Source organism: Capra hircus, chromosome 3 (assembly GCF_001704415.2).
Source record: "Capra hircus breed San Clemente chromosome 3, ASM170441v1, whole genome shotgun sequence".
NCBI classification, from domain to species: Eukaryota; Metazoa; Chordata; class Mammalia; order Artiodactyla; family Bovidae; genus Capra; species Capra hircus.
Window position 1 is genome coordinate 94,765,472 of NC_030810.1, and position 26,959 is coordinate 94,792,430.

At 36.4% G+C, this 26,959-nt stretch overlaps 1 protein-coding gene across 1 annotated transcript in view; it reads left to right on the forward strand.

Moving 5' to 3' along the window:
* MAN1A2 (mannosidase alpha class 1A member 2) overlaps positions 1-26,959 on the forward strand; it is a 158,461-nt gene that overhangs the window by 65,945 nt on the left and 65,557 nt on the right. The window contains exons 4-5 of the mRNA XM_005677802.3: positions 2,241-2,359; positions 10,965-11,045. Coding sequence (XP_005677859.1) covers positions 2,241-2,359; positions 10,965-11,045 — 200 coding nt within the window. The remainder of the gene's footprint in view (positions 1-2,240; positions 2,360-10,964; positions 11,046-26,959) is intronic.

The window sequence follows — 26,959 nt, forward strand, 5'->3', positions numbered from 1 at the left end:
GAAGGAAAATAAAGGGCTTCCCTGGTAGTCCAGTGGCTAAGAGTTTGAGCTTCTGCTACAGGGGGCATGGGTTCGATTCCTATTTAGAGAAGTTTCACATGCAGTGCCGTGTGGCCAAAATAAATAAACAGATAGAAGGAATATTAAATGGAAGATGTGAACCTAAATAGTCTTCAGTGGTAATGAATCTGCCTGAACCTAGTGGCTCAGTGTTAAATAATCTGTCTGCCAACGAAGGAGATGCGAATTTGATCTTTGGATCTGGAAGATCCTCTGGAGAAGGAAATAGCAACCCATTCTAGAATCTGCCTGTAAAATCCTGTGGATAGACAAGCCTGACAGGCTACATTCCATGGGGTTACAAAAGAGTTAAGACATGATGAATGATTAAACAGTAACAACAGTGAACCTAAGTAGTATTGAATATAGATTCCTAAAATATCACCAAGGTAACTTGTTGATAAGACAAAGTGAAAGTTGCTCAGTTGTGTCTGACTCTTTGTGATACCATGAACTATACAGCCCATGGAATCCTCTAGGCCAGAATACTGGAGTGGGTAGCCTTTCCCTTCTCCAGGGGATCTTCCCAACTCAGGGACTGAACCCAGGTCTCCTGCATTGCAGGCGGATTCTTTACCAGCTTAGCCACAAGGGAAGCCCAAGAATACTGGAGTGGGTAGCCTTCTCCAGCCGATCTTCCTGACACAGGAATCAAACCAGAGTCTCCTGCATTGCAGGCAGATTCTTTACCAACTGAACTATCAGAGAAGCCCTAGCTGAGGATAATGTTTACCATGGTAAGGGAGATCCCTCCCTCAGCAGAACCTTAGTAGCCTGTTAGACAGGGAAGGACAAAGTTGAGATATATATTGAGATTTTAAGTCTTGCTTAGTAAGGGCCCTTCAATTGGTGGATTATGGTTGATTATATCTTGGTTATGATTGTGAAAGGATCATTATGTTATGCGCTTACCTAGTAGCTCAATGTGAAAGAATCCACCTGCTAATTCAGGAGATGTGAGTTCGATCCCTGGAAGATCCCGTGGAGATGGAGATGGCAATCCACTTCAGTATTTCTTGCCTGGGAAACTCCATGGATAGAGGAGCCTGGTGGGCTACCATTCATAGAATTCCAAAAGAGTCAGACATGACTTAGCAACTAAACAACAATAACATGATCAGAGAATTTAAAGGAAAGAGGTTTGGAGTTTTGAAGTGTTAGCCATCATTTGATACTTTCTGTTAAAGAGTTGATGGATCTTTGAAGAAGTTTCTGGAATGAACAATAAACTCATTTTGTAACTTCTGTCTTTCTGAGTATGTTTCCTGTAAGAATAAACTCATTAATGAAGACAGTGTAATAATAAAGTTATGTTAATATAGGCAGTAAGCTGTGTGGGTGATTTTCATTCTCAGAAGGTAGAAATAATAATTTCATTCCTGGGGCTAGGTAGGACCCAGTTGCTCCTGTTATTTATTCTTTTACTGTGCTACTAGATTTGTCTTACTAGTATCTTATTCAGGGTTTTTGCAGTTATATTTATTAGTAAAATGGGCCTGTTCTATTTTCTTGTGTGTCCAGTATCTGGTTTTGGTATCAGTTAGGCTAGTTTTGTTCAATTAATTCCTCCCTCCCTGAAACATTTTCTTGAAGATCAAGATGATCTCTTTTTGAAGATAGGCAGATCTTAGTACTTTGATTTTCTCTACTCAAATTTTATGACTTCCTTCTTTTAAAATATGTTCTATCTGCTTTTTGATTGTTAAGGATTATTATACTTTATAGTTCCACTACAGTTATATAGCCTTGTTTTACTTTTATTATTATTTTAAGTATATTTTTTGCCCTTTCTATGAATTTGGATCAAAAGAGCATGGTTCATAGTTGTCTTATGACTTAGCTTACCATCTTGAACCACCCTCACCATTTCTTAAATTAATCTTTTTTTTTTTTTTGATCTATCTCAGTTAAACAGAGAGATTTCATTTTCTGAACCAGGAAGAAAATTAAGAAGAATTACAGTTTTAGTTTTCCTTTATCTTCCTATTAGTTATCAATGTGTCTCTTTAGAAGAATGTTTTAAACAATGTATATTGTCTATTCTAATGGAAATGTAGACGATGTTGGATATTTTTTTAATCCGTATATTCCTACTTTGGTTTACTTTCTATATATATGAAAAATGAAAATAAGTCTTGTACAAGGGGTATCTTTTTAATGACATTTTTCTCTAAATATAGGAACTTCACAGATGGGTGCTACTATAGTAGATGCTTTGGATACCCTTTATATCATGGGACTTCATGATGAATTCCGAGATGGGCAAAAATGGATTGAAAACAACCTTGATTTCAGTGTGGTGAGTATACAGTTCATAATTTACTCAGTTGACTATAAAGAAAAACACAGTCTCTAGCAATAGTTTTGAGTATTATACTGAGTTTAAGGAAATCCCAAGTCTCCTTTCTTCTTTTGCAGTTGTCAGTTGTTTAGTTTTTGCATAAAATAGACACCTTTTCTCAGCATTTCCCTTTTACTTTTCTTGCTCTTATCATTTAAGGTAACATGTTGAGTGTGTTAAAAGCAAGAGTTAGGGGGAAAAAGCACATTGAACTGCAAATATAGGAAAATCATAAATTAACTTTAAAAGATACAGTGATTTGGCACAGTTTTTTTTTTTTTAACGTCTTTTAAAAATGTTATTTTTTAAATTGAAGTGTAGTTGAATCAGCTGAATCTCACCTCATGCGAAGAGTTGACTCATTGGAAAAGACTCTGATGCTGGGAGGGATTGGGGGCAGGAAGAGAAGGGGGCAACAGAGGATGAGATGGCTGGATGGCATCACTGACTCGATGGACGTGAGTCTGAGTGAACTCCGGGAGTTGGTGATGGACAGGGAGGCCTGGCGTGCTGTGATTCATAGGGTCACAAAGAGTCAGACACGACTGAACAACTGAACTGACTGACTGATAGTTGAAGTGTTGTGAATATGGCACAGTTTTGATGAGTCTTCATAGGCATGTGCTCATCATCCTGGAATTTTGGCATAGTTGTTAAGTGGTACTACTTAGGTTTGAAGCCCAGCACAGCTACATTCTAGTACTCCGTGGGAAATCTACCTGCAAGTAAGTGCTACTTTCTAAACTTGTCATAAAATTTGTATCCTTTCACAGTATTGTGAGGATTATTTGAGATAATCTGCTACATTTTCAGTGTTCAGTAAATGATAGCAGTTATTTTCATTGCTACCAGTGTTCACCTAAAAGATGTGTGGGCTATTTTGTCATATTCATTATTATCTTTCATGATATTTGTACTTGCTGTTCCTCTTGACTGTAGTGAGAAACCACTCCTTTATGTGTTTTTCTCTTTGACAGACTCTGTATCATTCAAATTATGATTTAAATCTGTAATTATTTCTTTTCTGATGCCTTTCCTGATGCTAATTAGACAAAAACTGATTACCTTCTTTTGTATTATTTTAGCATTTTGAGCATATATCACAACAGTTTTTATTATCAGGTTTTGGTTTGGCTGTGCAGAACAGAAAATCTAGTATGAAACAGCTTAAGCAAGAGAGAATTTATCTCTGTTTCCTGAAATCAAGTGCAGAGATAAACAGTTTAGGACTGATTTGGGTAGCTTCCCTGGTGGCTCAGATGGTAAAGCATCTGTCTACAATGAGGGAGACCCGGGTTTGATCCCTGGGTCGGCAAGATCCCTTGAAGAAGGAAATGGCAACCCACTCCAGTATTCTTGCCTGGAGAATCTCAAAAACGAAGAAGCCTGGCAGGCTACAGTCCATGGGGTTGCAAAGAGTCGGACATGACTGAGCGACTTCACTTTCACTTTCAGTGATTTAGGATCCTTTGTCTTACTGCTCTGTCAACTGCAGTATAAAGCTTCATCTTCATAGATGATTCCTCAAGATAAGGTGGATAAGTGCTCAGTGGCAGTAAGGAGGAAGGAAGGGATAGAGAAAAGATACGTGACTGTTCAGAAGTCGGTTACCCCATTTTTGCTTGTGTATTAGTGAGTGAATCTTACTCATGTGGCCCCATCTTACTATATAGGGGATTGAGAAATGTAGTCCATCCACCCTTCTCCACACCACCCCACCTCCCCACCCCGTATAGTTATGTAGCCTTTAGAGATTATGCTTTTTTTAATCTTATTTAAGATATCCTTACTTCATGGTCATGAAGATATATTCCAATGTTTAATTCTAAACTTCTGCATTTGGGTCTTTAGTCCTTATATAATTGAATTTGTAGGTAGAATATGATAGGCAATTATCAGTTGATCAGCAAATAGTTGATTTTGTTTATTAATATTTCCCTGCTATTTATACATGCCACATTAGTCATGTATTAGTTATAGTCTGTTGTTTTCTACTGGCTCTCCTCTTTATCCCTAAATGAATATTTTAGCAGTCTAAATATTTATTGTACTCTTAGCTATAATATTTTTATAAGACAATTTGATATCTATATTTGAATCTTGGTATTATTGATGTTATTCTACTAGGAAATTATCTTAGCGGTTCTCAGTTCTTTGTTCTTTTAAGCTCTGGAAAACCCTGTTGAAATTTTGATGAGGATTGCATTCAGTTTATAGATTAATTTGGAGAGAATTGGCATTTGTGACTCTCAGACACTCCTGTTTGTTAACATGGCAGTTTTATTATGCCTGATAATTTGTTGGTGTCTTGTATCAGTTGGCTAAATCAAGAACCAAAACTGTACAGTTTTTTAAATGAGAGGATTTATTGTTTAGAATTGTTAACCAAGTAATGGGGCACTGAAAAGACAATTAGAACATTATTGTATTACAAGAGGTAGTATTAATAACGGCAATAAATAGCTGCCATCCCTGGAACTCTGAGAACAATCAAAAGAGGTTGAGATCATTAAAATTTAGTAGCTTGGGGCTCTGTTTTTGATAATATAGGAGTTCTTAAAAGGATCCTCTTGGAGCTAGGGCTCAGACATATGAAGAAGAGGTGCCTAGCTAGAGCTTGGTATCTCAAAAGGGCATAGAGGCCGATTTGGGGAATGTGTATGTGACAGGGGAACTGTAACCTGGAAGCAAATGCCAGGGTGAAGAACCATGGCTGGTTAGACACTGTCAGAAACCAGAAGTAAACTAGAAGGAATAAGTTCCTTTTCCTTCCTTCATCCTTGTATTATCTTTATAGCACTTCTTGTCATTGGCAGGGCCTCTTAGGGAGCCCATTGGCAAATGAGAAATGCATTTGAAGAGTTCTAGTTTCTGTATACCAAAGTAGAATGTTAAAGGATGGATTTGAAGCTGAGGAAAAAATAGCTTAATAATCAGCACAGTTATTTTTCATTCTTTTACTTTTAGCCTTTCTGTGTCATTTGTTTTAGGTGTATATTTTACATATGATGTGTACTTAGATTTTGTTGCTTTTGTCCAGTCTTGCAATCTTTTAACTGTTAAATTTGAAATATTTACATTTAGTATGGTAACATATTTTTGGAGTTGGATCTTCCATCATTATTTTGTTACCTATATTATTATTGTGCTTCTCATTTGCCTTTACTTTCGCTCTTTCTTATTTTAGATTAAATTACTTCATGTCTGTTTTTTCCTCTATTATTTTTTAGTTTGTATCTCTTTTTACCTCTACTAGTTTGATTATATACTTTCCATTTCTGTTTATTTTGGGGTTACTCTTGAAATTTTAGGAAGTATACTTACCAAAGTTTAAAATAAATCAGTTTCTCTTTCTTCTGAAAAATATAATTTAGCTGATCTCCTTCTTGTCTTATGTGTAATTGTTGTCTAGTTGATCCCAGCTTTCGTTTAAAGTAATGAATAGAAAAATTAGGTAATGATTAGAAAAATAAACATATTTATTGAGTGCTTCCTCTGTGACAGACACTGTTCTGGATCTATGGATATAGGAATGAGCAAAACAGAGTTTTATCCCTAGTTTATACTAGTTTATATTCTAGTATGGGAGAAAAATAGTAACTGCATATTCAAGTTATATATAACATATCAGGTAATGATAAGTTCTTACTCTTAAAGAAGAGTAAATAAATTAGATTGGTGAGTAAATTGGTGAGTAAACAGGAGTAAGCAGTGGTGAGAAGTTGCTGTTTTTATATCTGATGACTATTGAAGGTAATAACATTTCTAAGAAGATACCCAAGGGGAGCCATGTGGATATAAGAGCCAAACTTTCTCCTAATAGATATTATAGTTGAGTATAAAATTAGAGGTTGATGATTATTTTCTCTTAACCTTTTAAACATACAGTCTCACTGTCTTTCTAATATGCTGTTGAAAAGTATGCTGTCAGTTTAATTTTTAAAAAGTAATCTGTCTTTTCTCCCCTTGTTAATACTTTCTTTGTTTGCTTTGTTTTTCTACAGTTTCTTTACCATTCTGTATTTAGATCATTCTGTAAAGGACTCATAATATTCTTTAGTCTGAGGACTTTTGTTTTCAGCACTTTAGGAAGATTCTCTCTTTATTCCTGTAAATAATGTTTCTTCCTCATCCTCTCTGATCTGTTCTCTAGACTTCCTCTTCTGTTTCTTGTAAGGAAAGGTTTGAATTTTACAAATAAAGAATTATATCATATTAAGATGATGATAAGTGTTAACTGGGGAAATAGTACAGAATAAAGAATATTAGTGATGAGGGATTACTTCACTATTTTTTTTAAATTTAAATTTATTTATTTTAATTGGAGGCTAATTATTTTACAATATTGTATTTGTTCTGCCACACATCAACATGAATCCGCCATGGGCATACACGTGTTCCTGATCCTGAATCCCTCTCCCACCACCCTCCCTGTACCATCCCAATGCACCAGCCCCAAGGATCCTGTATTGAACCTGGACTGGTGATTCGTTTCTTATATGATATTATACATGTTTCCATGCCATTCCCCCAAGTCATCCTACCCTCTCTCTCTCCCACAGAGTCCAAAAGACTGTTCTATACATCGGTGTCTCTTTTGCTGTCTCAAATACAGGGTTATCGTTACCATCTTTCTAAATTCCATATATATGCGTTAGTATACTGTATTGGTGTTTTTCTTTCTGGCTTACTTTACTCTATAATAGGCTCCAGTTTCATCTACCTCATTAGAACTGATTCAAATGTATTCTTTTTAATGGCTGAGTAATAACTCCTTTGTGTATATGTACCACAGCTTTCTTATCCATTCATCTGCTGCTGGACATCTAGGTTGCTTCCATGTCCTGGCTATTATAAACAGTGCTGCGATGAACATTGGGGTACATGTGTCTCTTTCAATTCTGGTTTCCTCGGTGTATGCCTAGCAGTGGGATTGCTGGGTCATAAGGCAGTTCTATTTGTAGTTTTTAAAGGAATCTCCACACTGTTCTCCATAGTGGCTATACTAGTTTGCATTCCCACAAACAGTTTTCTCCACACCCTCTCCAGCATTTATTGCTTGTAGACTTTTGGATCACAGCCGTTCTGACTGGCGTGAAATGGTACCTCATTGTGGTTTTGATTTGCATTTCACTGATAATAAGTGATGTTGAGCATCTTTTCATCTTTTTGTTAGCCATCTGTATGTCTTCTTTGGAGAAATGTCTATTTAGTTCTTTGGCCCATTTTTTGATTGGGTCGTTTATTTTTCTGGAATTGAGCTGCAGGAGTTGCTTGTATATTTTTGAGATTAGTTGTTTGTCAGTTGCTTCATTTGCTATTATTTTCTCCCATTCCAAAGACTGTCTTTCACCTTGCTTACAGTTTCCTTTGTTGTGCAGAAGCTTTTAATTTTAATTAGGTCCCATTTGTTTATTTTTGCTTTTATTGCCAGTATTCTGGGAGGTGGGTCATAGAGGATCCTGCTATGATATATGTCGGAGAGTGTTTTGCCTATGTTCTCCTCTAGGAGTTTTATAGTTTCTGGTCTTACGTTTAGATCTTTAATCCATTTTGAGTTTGTGTATGGTGTTAGAAAGTGTTCTAGTTTCATTCTTTTACAAGTGGTTGACCGGTTTTCCCAGCACCGCTTGTTAAAGAGATTGTCCTACTCAAACTCTTCCAGAAAATTGCAGAGGAAGGTAAACTTCCAAACGCATTTTATGAGGCCACTATCACCCTAATACCAAAACCTGACAAAGATGCCACAAAAAGAGAAAACTACAGGCCAATATCACTGATGAACATAGATGCAAAAATCCTTAACAAAATTGTAGCAAACAGAATCCAACAACACATTAAAAAGGTCATACACCATGACCAAGTGGGCTTTATCCCAGGGATGCAAGGATTCTTCAATATCTGCAAATCAATCAATGTAATACACTGCATTAACAAATTGAAAAATAAAAGCCATATGATTATCTCAATAGATGCAGAGAAAGCCTTTGACAAAATTCAACATCCATTTATGATAAAATCTCTCCAGAAAGCAGGAATAGAAGGAACATACCTCAACATAATAAAGGCTATATATGACAAACCCACAGCAAACATTACCCTCAATGGTAAAAAATTGAAAGCATTTCCCCTAAGGTCAGGAATAAGACAAGGGTGCCCACTCTCACTGCTTCTATTCAGCATAGTTTTGGAAGTTTTGGCCACAGCAGTCAGAGCAGAAAAAGAAATAAAAGGAATCCAAATTGGAAAAGAAGAAGTAAAACTCTCACTGTTTGCAGATGACATGATCCTGTACATGGAAAACCCTAAAGACTCCACCAGAAAATTACTAGAGCTAATCAATGAATATAGTAAAGTGGCAGGATATAAAATCAACACACAGAAATCCCTTGCATTCCTATATACTAATAATGAGAAAATAGAGAAATTAAGGAAACAATTCCATTCCCCATTGCAATGAAAAGAATTAAATACTTAGGAATACATCTATCTAAAGAAACAAAAGACCTATATATAGAAAACTATAAAACACTGGTGAAAGAAATCAAAGAGGACACTAATAGGTGGAGAAATATACCATGTTCATGGATCAGAAGAATCAATATAGTGAAAATGAGTATACTACCCAAAGCAATCTATAGATGCAATGCAATCCCTATCAAGCTACCAATGGTATTTTTCACAGAGCTAGAACAAATAATTTCACAGTTTGTATGGAAATACAAAAACCCTTGAATAGCCAAAGCAATCTTGAGAAATAAGAATGGAACTGGAGGAATCAACCTGCCTGACTTCAGGCTCTACTACAAAGCCACAGTCATCAAGACAGTATGGTACTGGCGCAAAGTGAGAAATATAGATCAGTGGAGCAAAATAGAAAGCCCAGAGATAAATCTTCTTCACTATTTTATATTGTGTGGTCAGAAAAACTTTCTAAGTGAAATTTGCTCATAGGGATGTGCAAGTTGTGTAAAGACTGACACAGAAGTGAATTCGACAATTCTCAAACGACAGATAGGCCCATTTGGTGCAATTGTAAAGTGAGTCAGAGGGATGTTTGCTAGGAGATAATGTCAGAGAGGTTGTGGGGAATCTGATTATGTTGGGTCTAATAGGTCATTTTATCACAAGTGTAACCAGAAATCATTGTAAAAGTTTGCACAGAGTGGTAATCTATGCTGACTTAAGATTGAAAAGTTAAATTACGCTGTAGCTGTACAGCACTGAACAAATAGAGTGCTGGAAAGGATGAAATCAGGGAAACTGGTTAGAAGGTATTATTGTTCAAGCAAGTGGCAGAGGCCCTCTCTCCCTCTTTCACTTCCTCTCTATATTTAGTGAATGTCTACTATATATCCTGCAGTATGCTTTATATTGGGAATATATGAAGTAATATAAATGCTTTGCTTTTGAGGATGGGATAACAGTTTATGTTATAATTATATTGTGAAAGTTATATATTAGAGAATTATGCTTGTGTTAGCAAATGATGTCTTCTCCCTGTGAATATTGGAAAGACTTCAGGGTAATACATATTTCCTTTTAATTTTTATTTAAAAGTTAATTAGAAATATTATTTTTCTATTTTAGTCAATTTTGTATATTCTGTGGATTCTTTCGTCATGTTCTTCGCCACTTCTTCAATTTTCTTTCCATGCATTAGAATCTTTCTCAGCAATATCTTTATCCATATCTAAATACAAACCTGTAGACTGTATGTGGTAAGCTATTCTATATTTGTGGTGGATACCCTTCTGTTTGTTTCTTGCCTTTTAATTTTGTTCATGAATTTTTTGTTTTAGGTAATTTTCATTATGAGGAAATTCAAGTCTTTCTATCATTATTTGTTATCAGTGCCATTGATTATATGCTTATAAAGTACCTGCTTTCTCAAGGGAGTATAGATATATTGTCACATTTTCTCCTACTTTTTTTTTTGTACTTCTGTGTTTACTTCTAAATTATTTTGGTTTCATTTTGATAAATACGTATATATCATATATGAGAGTCAAATTTCTCATCTAGGAGTCAGTTTTTCAACATTATTAATTGAAAAATCTATCATCTTGTCATTACTTTTTGGTACCTCCTTTAACATTGATTAACTTATACATACTAGAAAAGTGTTTAAAATTCATGAGAAGAGATAGAAGTAAAAATGGACATATAGTTTACTGAATATATATTGTAGTGTAGTGAATATAGTATAGAACAGAAAGGGGCCGGTAGATAGAACACTATTTCAAAATTTAAGAAATGGAGGCTTTCATGAGGGAGAATAGTCAAGTCATCAAATATCTTGCTAATTTCATAATCATATGTAAGGCACATGAAAATGGCCCATTGGTTATGGCAACTAGAAGCTGTGCTGATAGGTGTAGAGGAGTTTCAGTAGCATTAACAAATCGGAGGTGAGATTTCAGTTGCATGAGAAATGAAGATGTAGAAAGTGGAAAAAAAAATTCTCCCCAGTGTGTTTGTGAGAAACATATGAAGTATTGAAGATATTTTGAAACCTTTACAGCTTTATGTATATGTTAGCATTTTCAATATGTTTTCACAGAATTCAGAAGTGTCTGTGTTTGAAGTCAACATTCGATTTATTGGAGGCTTGCTTGCAGCGTACTACCTTTCAGGAGAGGAGGTAAGCAAAGTCAAGTAATAAATTGTTTTGGGGAAAAGGTTGTGAATGAAATTTAGTAAAATGAAAGATTTCCCTAGCAGCATGTCATCTTTTAAAATTGTCTAATATTGAACGAATCTACAGGTTTGCTGAAATAAGTAGATCTTCAGATAGAGCTCTGTTCCTTGGGGATAATGATTTCTTCATTTTGAGAATATTAGTAAGACAAATTTATCACAGATCCTAACATTATGTACACTATGTCTCCTCTGTAGGAGTAATCCTCTAGAATTTGCCATTGCAGTTAATTACATGGTTGAAACAAAAGGAGAAAATGAATCAGTAAGATTAGAATTAAGGAATGAATCAGTAAGAATGAATGATCCTCCTTAGTCCAAAAATTTTGTTAAAAGTGTCTGTTTGGAAATTGACTTCCCTGGTGGCTCAGACGGTAAAGCGTCTGTCTACAATGCAGGAGACCCGGGTTCGATCCCTGGGTTGGGAAGATCCCCTGGAGAAGGAAATGGCAATCTACTCCAGGAATATTGCCTGGAAAATCCCATGGGCAGAGGAGCCTGGTAGGCTACAGTCCATGGGGTCGCAAAGAGTCGGACACGACTGAGCGACTTCACTTCACTTCACTTTGGAAATTGAATGCAATTTATTGCTGTAAATTAAAAAAATAAAACACCCACAACTCTAAATTCTCCTTTTTGGAAGTCTTGGACTGAAATTCAGTTGGTTTGAAATAGAGACCATTATTTATGTTTTTAAGTACTCCTTGTTAAAGGTTGTATTTACTTATTAAGTATGTTTCAAGTACTCCTTGTTAAAGGTGATTTTTGGAAATGATGGTTCTGTACTTTGAGAAATTCTGACCCAGCTTTTAGAGTTTAGAGTTTCTCAAAGTACAGAACCATCATTTTCAAAAATCACCTTTAACAAGGAGTACTTGAAAAATACTTAACAAGTACACCTCACTTTCATCAATAAAATCATAGTAAGTTAATAGATAGGATTTTTTGGTCAGACTTATTGAAGTGTTACATAGACAGTAAAATTCATCCACTTTAGTGTATACTTATATGAATTTTGACAGTGCATACAATCTAGTAAGTGCAAGTAAGATATAGAGGAATTTATCATCCCATGAAATTCCCTTTTACCATTACCACCAGCCGCTGGTAACAATTGATAGGTTTTCCATTCCTACAGGGGGGAATACTGGCTTCTTTCTGTAGTACAATGCATTTGAGATTTATTCATGTATTTAGTAGCCTTTTTTTTTTTTTTTACTGCTGTATATAGTATTGCGTTGTGTAACTGTAAGGTAGTTTATCCATTCACCAGTGGATTTGTTTTTAGTTTTGGAATTTATGAATAGAGCCGCTATAAATATTTGCATTAGGTTTATGTGGGATCATAAATTTTTATGTCTCTTGGGTAAATATGTAGAAGTGGGATTGCTGGATCAAATGGTTAGTAAACTTTGGAAGAACTCACCAGATTCTTTTTCCAACAATTGTCTTCTATCATGACTGGTACTTGCTATTGACAGTTTCTTTATTGTTTTTAGCTTTAGGTGTGTAGTAGTATCTCATTATGGTCTTATTTTCCTTTTTTCTAATGACAGATCATGTTGAGCACCTTTTCATGTGCTTGTCATTCATATATCTTTTTTAATTGTTCAGTCTTTGGCCATTAAATTTTGTTTTATTATTTTTGAATGGTCAGAGTTTTTTGGTTTTTTTAATTTTATATTCTGTATATTCTGGATTTAGGACTTTATAACCTGTGTGTTTTCAAGTATTTTCTCTCTGTGGCTTTTCTGTGACTTAACAGTATCTTTTGAAGAACCGAAGTTGTCACATCTTGAATTAGTCCAGTTTATCAGTTTTATCTTTTGTGGTTCATTTGATACTTTGTATTTGGTACAAAGTATTTGATACTTTGTTCAAGAAATGTTTGCCTAATTCAAGGTCACAAAAATTTTCTCTAATTTTCTTCTAAATACATTATAGTTTTACTTTATTATACTTTTAAATCTATAGTCCATTTTGAGTTAAATTTTACATGCTGTTGGGTAGAGATTGAGATTCATCTCTTTCCATATAGATATCCATTGCTAGAATTTGAAAATCCAGCCATTGTTGAAAAGACTAGCCTTTCTCTATTTAATTGACTTTGCACCTTTTTCGAAATTAATTGACCATATATGAAATCTATTGACCAAGTGTGGATGTACTTCTAGACTCTGCTCTGTTGATCTGTATGTCTGTCCTTTTGTCATTACCATTCTGTGTTCGTAATTATGAATTTATGGAATTGAAATCATGGTCTTTATGGTCTCATAATTAGGTTGTATGAATCCTACAACTTTGTTCCTTTTCAGTATTATTTTGGCTATTTTAGTTTTATTTTCTATATAAACTTTAGAATCAGTTTCCTGATTGCCACAGAATAATCTTGCTGGAATTTTGATTGGGATTATATTGAGTTTGTCAGTAAGTTTAAGGAAAATTGATATCTTCCAATGCATGAACGTAACATATCTCTACATTTATTTAGTTCTTTAATTTTGTTTGTTGGTGTGCCTAGATTTTATAGATCTTATATATATTTTGATGGGTTTATATTTCATGTTTCTTGATGCTGTTAAAAGTGGTACTTCATTTTTAAATTTTAATTGCTGATTGTACCATGTCAGTATATATAATTACAATTGATTTAAAACAGCTTTTAATAAAAGTTTAAGTTTGCAGCTGGCTCAGGACATTTTTTTCTTCTCTGGATAACTTTTCTGATGCTATCATTTTTTTTTTTAAGTGCTAAAATGTATGTAATATAATAAAATAGCATTCACATTGTTGTGCACTGTGCAGTTGATTTTTACATTGATCTTGTGGCCTGAGATTATCCTATATTTACTAGTTAATTCTAGTCACTTTTAAATGGATTTTTAATAGGTTCTTTGGGGCTTCCTTGGTGGCTCAGCAGTAAAGAATCTGATTGCCAATGCAGGAGACTTGGGTTTGCTCCCTGAGTAAGTGGCAACCCACTCCAGTATTCTTGCCTGGGAAATCCTGTGGACAGAGGAACCTACAGTCCATGGTGTCGCAAAGAGTTGGACAAAACTTAGTGATCTTTTCCTTCCTTCCTTTCAATAGATTCTTTGGGAATTTCTTTTTAAAGAATCATGTCATCAGGGAACAGAGGTGTTTTATTTCTCTATATAGAAAACTGTTTTATTTGTATAGTTCTTTTTTCTTTTCATTGCCTAGAACCTACACTAAATACAAAGCTAAATGGGAGTGATGAGAGTGTATTCCTTGTCTGGTTCCTGATATGAGGGGAAGAGCATTTAGTTTTTCACCATTAAGCATAATGGGTTTTTTGGTAGATGCCCTTCATCATCTTGAAGAAATACCCTGCCATTCCTTTTTGCTGAGATTTTAAAACTCATGAATAGGTATCGAATGTTGTCAAATGTTTTTGGCTTTTAATTAGATGATTATATGATGTTTCTTCTTTATTTGCTGATAATGTGAATTATACTAGTTGATTTTTGAAATCACCTTGCATTTTGTGGGAGAAATTCCATTTGGTCATGTTGTATTATCCTCTTTAAATATTGTTGGAATTGATTTGATGATGCATTGTTGAGAATTTTTTACGTATATGTTGGTATGAGATATTGATCTATAGTTTACATATCTTTTTGTGTATGTTTGTGTTTCGTGTAGGAGTAATGGTGATGATGTGAAATGAGTTCAGGTGTTTCTTTCTACTGGAGAAGTTTGTGTATTGTTGTTGGTTAGTCTTTTAGTTTGTCTCTCAGTTAGTCTCTTAGTCTCATGGACTGTAGCCCACCAGGCTCCTTTGTCCAGGGTGGTTCCCAGGCGAGAATACTAGAGGGGGTTTCCATTTCCTGCTGCAGTGTTTGGTAGAACTTCCCAGTGAAACCAGGTGAGGTTGGAGTTTTTTGTTTTTTTCCCACTAAGTTTTACAATGTATGTATTCAGTTTCTTCAGTAGATACAGTACTATTCATGTTTTTTCTTCTTAGGTGGCTTTTGTAAGTTTGTGTGGCTTTTGTTGTTTATTTCAGGGAATGTATTTCCGCTAAATTGTGGACATAATTTGTTATTACCCTTCTCATATCTGTAGGGTCTTTAGTAATGTTCCCTGTTTCATTTTCTCTTTGGTTGTCAGTCTGGCTACAAAGTATATTAATATTATTTCAGGCTTCCCTGGTGGCTCAGGCAGTAAAGAATCTGCCTGCAATGCAGGAGACCAGGGTTCAGTCTCTGGGTTGGGAAGATCCCCTGGAGAAGGGAATGGCTACCCACTCCAGTATTCTTGCCTGGAAAATTTCATGGACAGAGGAGCCTGGTGGGCTATAGTCTATGGGGTTCTCATTTTCTCTTTGGCTGTCAGTCTGGCTACAAGTGTATTAATATTATTATTTCAGAGAATTAGTTTTTCTTTCATTGATTTTTCTCTACTTTTGTGTGTTCAGTTTTATTAATTTTTCTTATATCTTTACTTCTGCTTTCTTTGGGGTTAAGTTGCACCTTTTTCCCTATTCTCCCCGCCGCCCCCAGTTTCTTATGGTTGAAGCTTGTAAGATCATTAATCTGATACCTTTTTTTATTTTGTTTTTATCTTTTTACTGAAGTAGTGTTCACTTACAATATTCTGTTAGTTTCAAATGTACACATAGTAATACAACATTTTTATAGCATATACTTCATCAAAGTTATTTTAAGATATTGACTATGTTCCCTGTGCTATACATTAAATCCTTGTAACTTAATTTTTTCCTAATAGTCTATAAGCATTAATAATCAAAGATTTGCTTCTCAGCCTTGCTTTAGTTGCAGCCTATGAATTTTGATATGTTTTTGTTTTCCTTTTATTCAAAATATTTTCTCATTTCCTTATTATTGGTGAGTTATTTAGAAGTATATTGTTAAATTTCCAGGTATTCGAGAATTTTCAACATATCTTTGTTATTGATTTCTAGTTTGTTTAATGGGCAATGAATAGAGAAAAAATCTATTGAGTTTGTTAAAGCTTGTTTCGTGAGCCAAAATATGGTCTATCAAAAAAAATATGTGCTTGAAAAGAAGTTTATTCTCTCGTGGTTGGGTTAAAACTTCAGTTAGGTCAAACTAGATAATTATGTTGCTCAGAACTTCTGTAAATTTACTAATTTTCTGGTTGCTTGTTCTGTTGAATACTAAGTTGAGGAGTCTTGAAGTCTCTGACTAAAATTATGAATTTGTTTGTTTCTCATTCAGTCCTATCAGTTTTTACTTTATTTTGGAGATCTGTTCTTAAGTGTGTACATATATAGGATTGTTGTCTCCTTGGTGAATCTGGTTTTTTTATTGTTTTAGTTTTTATCCCTGTTCATATTCTCTCTATCTTTAGTTTGTCTGATTCTGTTATAGTTACTGTTTCTTTCAGGTAATGTCACGTGATATATCTTCTAACCTATGAGTGTGTTGGAGGCATTTTTCATCACTATTTTATCTTGATTTTTAAAATTATTATTTCTAATACTTCATTTGACCTTTACAGTTTTCATTTCTCTGCTAAAATTCCTCATTGTTTTTATGCATGTTTTCTACCTTATCTACTAGGTCTTTTAACATAGTAATTATAGTCATTTAAAATTATTTATGATTATTTCAACCTCATTGAGTCTGGATTGTCAGTTGCTTTGTCTCTAGACAGTGGATTAACTTTTCTACTTCATCAGTTTACATTGAAAGCTGTGATCCATGTCTGTTCCAGGAGACAAACAGTAAATCCTTGAGATCTGTTAATAATAAATAAAACATTGAATATAAGATTATTCTAATACTGGATAGATAATAAATCCCTATATCTCAAATAAGACAGAAAATTAACTGTAATTTATAACATGCCAAAGTACCTTTATTATATTTAGGAAGAGTGTAACTAGAATAAAGAACATTTTGCATACATTCTATTAATATGTTCTTGTATAGTGAACCAAATGAGGGTTATATGCTATCCTAACAAAGTGTTCCTCTGTCCTATGATTTATTAATATTATAAATGTGAAACTTTATCATTTTATTTTCTCAGAACAAGACTTTATTTTAAATATTCACAAGTTTAAAAATCTTGATGATTTATTATGTTTACTTGATGTGCCTCAAATGTATGACATTTCTTTAACAGTATTGTCTCTTCTCATTTTTTAATGGTTATCAAAGTGGCATCCTTTCCTGAGTAAGATAATAATGTAATTTATGTGGATAACAACGTCTGAAATCTGTCGGATAAAATAGAGAAATGGTTATGTAGAGTTTAATACATGTTTCACAGAATATAAAAACAAAATAAACAGCATCAACAGCCAAATTTTTCTTTATTAAAACAAAAATGTGTACTTTGTTGTCTGAAATGTTGTCATTTCTGAAAAAGTTCAGGGAAATTTTCTAAGACACAAAGAGGTCCCTTTTTTTGCCCTTAAGTTCTAAATAAAAAAAGAGAAACATTAGAGTGTTAATTTTTCTTGGTTTAAATGTTAGCCATCATTGTCCTTACTGCACTAATTTTCATTTTATTTTTGCTTTAGAAGCTACTGCAATTTCCATTCAAAATTTGACCTCTGCATTTTCTCTAGATGTGTTGGTAGTTGGACAAAACATTCCACCAAGCTTTGGTATCCCATTTTAAATACACTCTCCAACATTTCCGCTTATATGTGTGACTTCATCTACATGTTTGTATACATTCTTACATGTTGAAAGTCACAGTAGTAATACCAATTCACAATTGATTACCGTTACGATTACCGGTTTGATCAGAAGATAGAGTTTACCATATGATCATCCAGTAGATGCAGAAAAAGCAGTTGGTGAAATTCAGCATCCATTCATGATAGAAACTCTCACCAGAATGAACATAGAGGGAGCATACCTCAACATAATAAAAGCCATTTATGGCAGATCTGCAGGCAACATAGTACTCAGTGAAAAAAACTGTAAGTTTTCCTACTAAATTCTGACACAAGACAAGGATGCCCACTCTTACCACCTCTGTTCCACATTGTATTGCAAGTCCTAGCTATAGCAGTCAGACAAGAAAAAGAAATAAAAGGTGTCTAAATTGGAAGGGAAGAAGTAGTAAAATTGTCATTATATGCAGATGGCATGATGCTCTATATAGAGAACCTTAAAGTATCCACACAAAGACTATTGGAACTAATAAATGAACTCAGCAAGGTATCAGGATACATGATTAATGTAAAGAAATCTGTTGCATTTCTTCACACTAACAGTGAAATATCAGAAAGTTAAAAATCCTGTTTAAAATCTTGTCATAAGACAGAGTTTAGAGCTACCAGAAATTTAGGCATAAAATCCAGGACAGAAGAGAGCCACAGAGAAGCCCCAAATTCTGCATGCACTATACTGTGTGTTTAGACCACATTGTTTTATTTCCCTATGTGGTTTTAGAGCTATACCTTAATTTTTTGCCTGAAAAAGACTTTAACCTTCCACATTCTCTGCCTGGTAAAGCACTTAAAAAAGCTTGCGAGCTTAAACTTAACAAATTTGTTTATGTTAAACAGTTCTATTGAAGTTAATTTATATACAACAAAATGCATCCAGTTTAAAAGTATAGTATATAATTATATTTAAATTTTGACAAATGTCTGATATACTTTTGGAGGGAATACAAATGATACAAACTTTTTGAAAAATAATTAAGCTTCTGTTAAACGTTTAAAATTCTGTGTCCCAATAAAGCACTTTAGGAATCTTATTATCTGAAAGTAACAACATGGATACATAAGGTGGACTCAGAAGCATTCTTTCACAGCATTAATGTTCCTTACAAATTGTTCCAGTAAAAATAACTAGGAGATTTTATATAATGGATGATGAATACATAAAAGTTTTTTCTATAAATAAATGTTTTGGAACTCTTCATTTAAATGTTGAAACTCTTAAACATTTTCATCATCTTATTAGTCAAGAGTTGTAGTTGCAGAAAACAATGTATTTTATCTAGTGATTTATTAGAAGGTACTGACCAGCTAACAGAATCTTTGGGAGGGTCACAAAATCATCTACTTATAGCTTGAAAACATGCAGCCAGGAGAAATGCTCAAACATCAGTTCAGTTCAGTTCAGTTGCTCAGTCATGTCCAACTCTTTGTGACCCCATGGACTGTAGCACACCAGGCCTCACAGTCCATCACCAACTCCTGGAGTTTAGTCAAGCTCATGTCCATTGAGTCTGTGATGCCATCTAACCATTTTCATCCTCTGTCGCCCCCTTCTCCTCCCACCTTCAATCTTTCCCAAATCGGGGTCTTTTCAAACGAGTCAGTTCTTCACATCAAGTGGACAAAATGTTGGAGTTTCAGCTTCAGCATCAGTCCTTCCAATGAATATTTGGGACTGATTTCCTTTAGGATGGACTGGTTGGATCTCCTTGCAGTCCAAGGGACTCTCAAGAGTCTTCTCAACACCACAGTTCAAAAGCATAAACTCTTTGGTGCTCAGCTTTCTTTATAGTCCAACTCTCAAATCCATACGTGACTACTGGAAAAACCATAGCTTTGACTAGACAGACATATGTTGGCAAAGTTATGTCTCTGCTTTTAATATGCTGTCTAGGTTGGGCTTTTTCAAAGGAGCAAGCGTTTCTTAATTTCATGGCTACAGTCACCATCTGCAGTGACTTTGGAGCCCTTGAAAATACTGTTGCTATTTCCACTGTTTCCCCATCTATTTGCCATGGAGTGATGGGACCAGATGCCATGATCTTCGTTTTCTGAATATTGGGTTTTAAGCCAACTTTTTCACTCTCCTCTTTGACTTTGATCAAGAGGCTTTTTAATTCTTCTTCGCTTTCTGCCATAAGGGTGGTGTCATCTGCATATCTGAGATTGATATTTCTCCCGGCAATCTTGATTCCAGCTTGTGCTTCATCCACCCCAGCATTTCTCATGATGTACTCTGCATAGAGGTTAAATAAGCAGGGTGACAATACACAGTCTTGATGTACTCCTTTTGCTATTTGGAACCAGTCTGCTGTTCCATGTCCAGTTCTAATTGTTGCTTCCTGATCCGCATACAGATTTCTCAGGAGGCAGGTCAGGTGGTTTGGTATTCTCAACTCTTCAAGAATTTTCCAGTTTATGGCGATCCACACAGTGAAAGGCTTTGGCATAGTCAATAAAGCAGAAGTAGATATTGTTTTTGAAATTCTCTTGCTCTTTTGATAGTCCAGTGGATGTTGGCAGTTTGATTTCTGGTTTCTCAGCCTTTTCTCAAACCAGATTGAACATCTGGAAGTTCACAGTTCATGTACTGTTGAAGCCTGGCTTGAAGAATTTTGAGCATTACTTTACTAACATGTGGTTAAAGCATCTGCCTGGAATGCGGGAGACCCGGGTTTGATCCCTGGGTCGGGAAGATACCCTGGAGAAGGAAATGGCAACCCACTCCAGTATTCTTGCCTGAGGAATCCCATGGAGGGAGGAGCCTGGTAGGCTACAGTCCATGGGGTCGCAAAGAGTCGGACATGACTGAGGGACTTCACTTTCACTTTCTTTCACTTTACTAACATGTGAGATTTCTTCTGAGGGATTCCTGCCCACAGTAGTAGATATGATGGTCATCTGAGTTAAACTCACCCATTCCAGTCCATTTTAGTTTGCTGATTCCTAGAATATTGACGTTCACTCTTGCCATCTCTGTTTGACCACTTCCAATTTGCCTTGATTCATGGAACTGACATTCCAGGTTCCTATGCAATATTGTTCTTTACAGCATAGGACTTTGTTTCTATCACCAGTCACATCAACAGCTGAGTATTGTTTTTGCTTTGGCTCCATCCCTTCATTCTTTCTGGAGTTATTTCTCCACTGATCTCCAGTAGCATATTGGGCACCTACTGACCTGGGGAGTTCCTCATTCAGTATCCTATTATTTTGCCTTTTCATACTGTTCATGGGATTCTCAAGGCAAGAATACTGAAGTGGTTTGCCATTCCCTTCTCCAGTGGACCACATTCTGTCAGATTCCAAAATGCAGTACTTGGATGCAGTCTCAAAAATGACAGAATGATCTCTGTTCGTTTCCAAGGCAGACCATTCAGTATCACCGTAATCCAAGTCTATGCCCCAGCCAGTAATGCTGAAGAAGCTGAAGTTGAATGGTTCTATGAAGACCTACAAGACCTTGTAGAACTAACACCCAAAAAAGATGTCCTTTTCATTATAGGGGACTGGAATGCAAAAGTAAGAAGTCAGGAAACACCTGGACTAACAGGCAAATTTGGCCTTGGAATGTGGAATGAAGCAGGGCAAAGACCAATAAGAGTTTTGCCAAGAAAATGCACTGGTCATAGCAAACACCCTTTTCCAACAACACAAGAAAAGACTCTACACATGGACATCACCAGATGGTCAACACCGAAATCAGATTGATTTTATTCTTTGCAGCCAAAGATGGAGAAGCTCTATACAGGCAGCAAAAACAAGACCAGGAGCTGACTGTGGCTCAGATCATGAACTCCTTATTGCCAAATTCAGACTGAAATTGAAGAAAGTAGGGAAAACCGCTAGGCCATTCAGGTATGACCTAAATCAAATCCCTTATGATTATACAGTGGAAGTGAGAAATAGATTTCAGGGCCTAGATCTGATCGATAGAGTGCCTAATGAACTACGGAATGAGGTTCGTGACGTTGTACAGGAGACAGGGATCAAGACCATCCCCATGGAAAAGAAATGCAAAAAAGCAAAATCGCTGTCTGAGGAGAACTTACAAATATCTGTGAAAAGAAGAGAAGTGAAAAGCAAAGGAGAAAAGGAAAGATATGAGCATCTGAATGCAGAGTTCCAAAGAACAGCAAGAAGAGATAAGAAAGCCTTCTTCAGCAATCAGTGCAAAGAAATCAAGAAAAACAACAGAATGGGAAAGACTAGAGATCTCTTCATTTAAATTAGAGACACCAAGGGAACATTTCATGCAAAGATGGGCTTGATAAAGGACAGAAATGGTGTGGACCTAACAGAAGCGGAAGATATTAAGAAGAGGTGGCAAGAATACACAGAAGAACTGTACAAAAAAGATCTTCACGACCCGGATAATCACGATGGTGGGATCAGGAGCCAGACATCCTGGAATGTGAAGTCAAGTGGGCCTTAGAAAGCATCACTACGAACAAAGCTAGTGGAGGTGATGGAATTCCAGTAGAGCTATTTCAAATCCTGAAAGATGATGCTGTGAAAGTGCTGCACTCAATATGCCAACAAATTTGGAAAACTCAGCAGTGGCCACAGGACTGGAAAAGGTCAGATTTCATTCCAATCCCAGAGAAAGGCAATGCCAGAGAATACTCAAACTACCACACAATTGCACTCATCTGACATGATAGTAAAGTAATGCTCAAAATTCTCCAAGCCAGGCTTCAACAATATTTGAACCGTGAACTTCCAGATGTTCAAGCTGGTTCTAGAAAAGGCAGAGGAACCAGAGATCAAATTGCCAATATCTGCTGGATCATGGAAAAAGCAAGAGAATTCCAGAAAAACATCTACTTCTGCTTTATTGACTATGCCAAAGCCTTTGACTGTGTGGATCACAATAAACTGTGGAAAATTCTCTAAGAGATGGGAATACCAGACCACTTGACCTGCCTCTTGAGAAATCTGTATGCAGGCCAGGAAGCAATAGTTAGAACTGGACATGGAACAGCAGACTGGTTCCAAATAGCAAAAGGAGTACGTCAAGGCTGTATATTGTCACCCTGTTTATTTCACTTTTATGCAGAGTACATCATGAGAAATGCTGGACTGGAAGAAACACAAGCTGGAATCAAGGTTGCCGGGAGAAATATCAATGACCTCAGATATGCAGATGACACCACCCTTATGGCAGAAATTGAAGAGGAACTCAAAAGCCTCTTGATGAAAGTGAAAGAGGAGAGTGAAAAAGTTGGCTTAAAGCTCAACATTCAGAAAACGAAGATCATGGCATCCGGTCCCATCACTTCATGGGAAATAGATGGGGAAACAGTGGAAACAGTGTCAGACTTTAATTTTGGGGGCTCCAAAATCACTGCAGATGGTGATTGCAGCCATGAAATTAAAAGACGCTTACTCCTTGGAAGAAAAGTTATGATAAACCTAGATAGCATATTGAAAAGCAGAGACATTACTTTGCTGAGTAAGGTCCATCTAGTCAAGGCTGTGGTTTTTCCTGTGGTCATGTATGCATGTGAGAGTTGGACTGTGAAGAAGGCTGAGTGCCGAAGAAGTGATGCTTTTGAACTGTGGTGTTGGAGAAGACTCTTGAGAGTCCCCTGGACTGCAAGGAGATCCAACCAGTCCATTCTGAAGGAGATCGGCCCTGGGATTTCTTTGGAAGGAATGATGCTAAAGCTGAGACTCCAGTGCTGTGGCCACCTCATGGGAAGAGTTGACTCATTGGAAAAGACTCTGATGCTGGGAGGGATTGGGGGCAGGAGGAGAAGGGGACGACAGAGGATGAGATGGCTGGATGGCTGGATGGCATCACTGACTCGATGAACGTGAATCTGAGTGAACTCCAGGAGTTGGTGATGGAGAGGAAGGCCTGGTGTGCTGCAGTTCATGGCGTCGCAAAGATTCTGACACGACTGAGCGACTGAACTGAAATGAACATGTGAGATGAGTGCAGTTGTGTGGTAGTTTGAGCATTCTTTGGCATTGCCTTATAGTTTGCCCCCAGGTAAATAACAGGGAAGGAACACAGACCCACCCATCAATAGAAAATTGTATTAAAGTTTTCCTGAGCATGGCCCTGCCCACCAGAACAAGACCCAATTTTCCCCTCAGTCTCTCCCATCTGGAAGCTTCCTTAAGCCTCTTATCCTTCTCCATCAGAGGGCAGACAGATTGAAAACCAGTCACAGAAAACTAACCAATCTGATCACATGGACCGCAGCATTGTCTATCTCATGAAACTATGAGCCATGCCTTGTAGGGCCACCTAAGACAGATGGGTCATGGTGGAGAGTTCTGACAAAACGTGGTCCACTGGAGAAAGGAATGGCAAACCACTTCAGTATTCTTGCCTTGAGAACCCCATGAACAGTATGAAAAGGAAGTAACAGAACACTGAAAGATGAACTCACCAGGTCAGTTCAGTTCAGTTCAGTTCAGTTGCTCAGTCGTGTCCGACTCTTTGCGGCCCCATGAATCACAGCACTCCAGGCCTCCCTGTCCATCACCAACTCCCAGAGTTCACTCAGACTCACGTCCATCAAGTCAGTGATGCCATCCAGCCATCTCATCCTCTGTCGTTCCCTTTTCCTCCTGCCCCCAGTCCCTCCCAGCATCAGTCTTTTCCAATGAGTCAACTCTTCTCATGAGGTGGCCAAAGTACCTAAGTTTCAGCTTTAGCATCATTCCTTCCAGAGTCAGTAGGTGCCCAATATGCTACTGAAGATCAGTGGAGAAATAACTCCACAAAGAATGAAGAGACGGAGCCAAAGCAAAAACAGCACCCACTTGTGGATGTGAATGGTGTTGAAAGTAAAGTCCGATGCCGTGAAGAGCAATATTGCATAGGAACCTGGAATGTTAGGTACATGAATCATGACGAATTGAAAGTAGTCAAACATGAGATGGCAAGAGTGAACATCAACATTTTAGGAATCAACGAACTAAAATGGACTAGAATGAATGAATTTAACTAAGATGACCATTATATCTATTACTGTGGGCAAGAATCCCTTAGAGGAAATGCAGTAGCCATCATAGTCAACAAAAGAGTCTGAAATGCAGTACTTGGATGCTTAAGCATATCTTGTGGCTTTTATGGTATGATCCAGACTTATTCCCTCCGTTGCCCACATGTTATCTTTGAAACTTGGGACTAGTCATTAGAACTTCTGTCAGAGCTACCATATCAGAATCAGGCATCTGTGCATGAAAGACCACTGCTTCAAGTTGTTTACTTCTTCCATCCAGATATTGCTTATTTATGTATACTTACCAATGCCTAGGCCTTATCTTGAAGTTTAGGTGGGGTGAAATCTGGGAAATGTTATGTATAGTTTTCCATCCTCTGCAGTGTATGAATTTTGTTTGAAAAGATATTTGAGTGAGTGTTGAATATTACTTCTTGGAAGGAAAGTTATGACCAACCTAGATAGCATATTTAAAAGAAGAGACATTACTTTGCCAACAAAGGTAAGGCTATGGTTTTTCCAGTGGTCATGTATGGATGTGAGAGTTGGACTGTGAAGAAAGCTGAGCGCCAAAGAATTGATGCTTTTGAGTTGTGGTGTTGGAGAAAACTCGAGAGTCCCTTGGACTGCAAGGAGATCCACCGAGTCCATCCTAAAGGAGATCAGTCCTGAGTGTTCATTGGAAGGACTGATGCTGAGGCTGAAACTCCAATACTTTGGCCACCTCATGCGAGAAGTTGACTCATTAGAAAAGGCTCTGATGCTGGGAGGGATTGGGGGCAGGAGGAGAAGGGGACGACAGAGGATGAGATGGCTGGATGGCATCACCGACTCGATGGACATGAGTTTGAGTAGACTCCGGGAGTTGATGATGGACAGAGAGGCCTGGCATGCTGCGATTCATGGGGTCACAAAGAGTCGGACGCGACTGAGCGACTGAACTGAACTGAACTGAATATTACCACATCATATTAAAAGAAATGAAAATAAAATTGACAGTGAAGTAGTCTTTTTCAACTCTCAGGTTAGCAGCAGTCAAAAGTTTGACAACTCTTATGTTCACAAAAATACAGAGAAACAGCAGGTCATAAATTCTGATAGAAATGTAAATATGTGAAATATGTGAACAAGTTGGCATTAATTATCGAAATTACAAATGAATGTAACCATGGTTTCAGTAATTCCACTCTTACAATTTATCTTATAGAGGTACATAGTTTTGGAAACATATGTCTATGGATAGAAGACTGATTAAGTAAATTACAGTATTATCTATCCAAGGATAAATTCGATAGCCACTAGAGAGAAAGAGGTGGAATGATATGGAAAGATCTCCAATATACAATAAGTGAAAGAAGCAAGTTAAGAATAGTGTATATGATATTCTTTGTTTGAGAGAGAGAGAAACAGAGGCAGAAGACTGTGTGTGTGAAAACTGTAATAGAATTTCTGTTCTGAGAAATGGAAAATGAGGATTTGGTGTGACATGCTAGGAGTCATGTACCCCTTGGAACTGATTTTAGCACAGAATATTTACTAGATACTTAAGAAATTAATATCTATTTGCATTGTAGAAGGAATTGTGTGATCAAGAGTTAGGACTAGAAAAGAGACTTACCTTTACTTTGATACATTTTAGATTTGTATTATTCTCTTGCATTGCATACTAGCTAATTTGTTTTAAATTAGCTGTTGCTGTTGTCTGCCAAAATGGTGCCAGTATAGGAACTGTAAGGCTGTGGTATATTTATCATTAAAGATTTTGTATTAAGCCTTCTAGGTAAGGAATTTTTTTCCTCAATGACATTGGGATGGTGCTTTCATTGAGTTGTGTATTATTATTATTGGTACTATGTAAGTTAACTGACATAGGTAATTGAAAATTAGAAAATATGTTACTATGTTACTAATAACTTCTTGAAGTGAAATAAGAATACTTTCTGTTTAGAAAAAAGCTTACGTTTGTAAATTATTTTACTGTTTGGAATATTAGTTTTACGTGTAAAAGATCAGCAAACACATGTCATTAGTGTTATTAGTTCTTAGTTAAGAACTTGGTCCCTTTGCCCCGCTGCTAAAGTGTGAGATGAAGAAAAAGTGCTAGTCAATAATAACGTAATGTCTCTTTGTGCATGTTAGTCACTTAGTCGTGTCCGACTCTGCGACCCCATGGACTGTAGCCTGCCAGGTTTCTCTGTG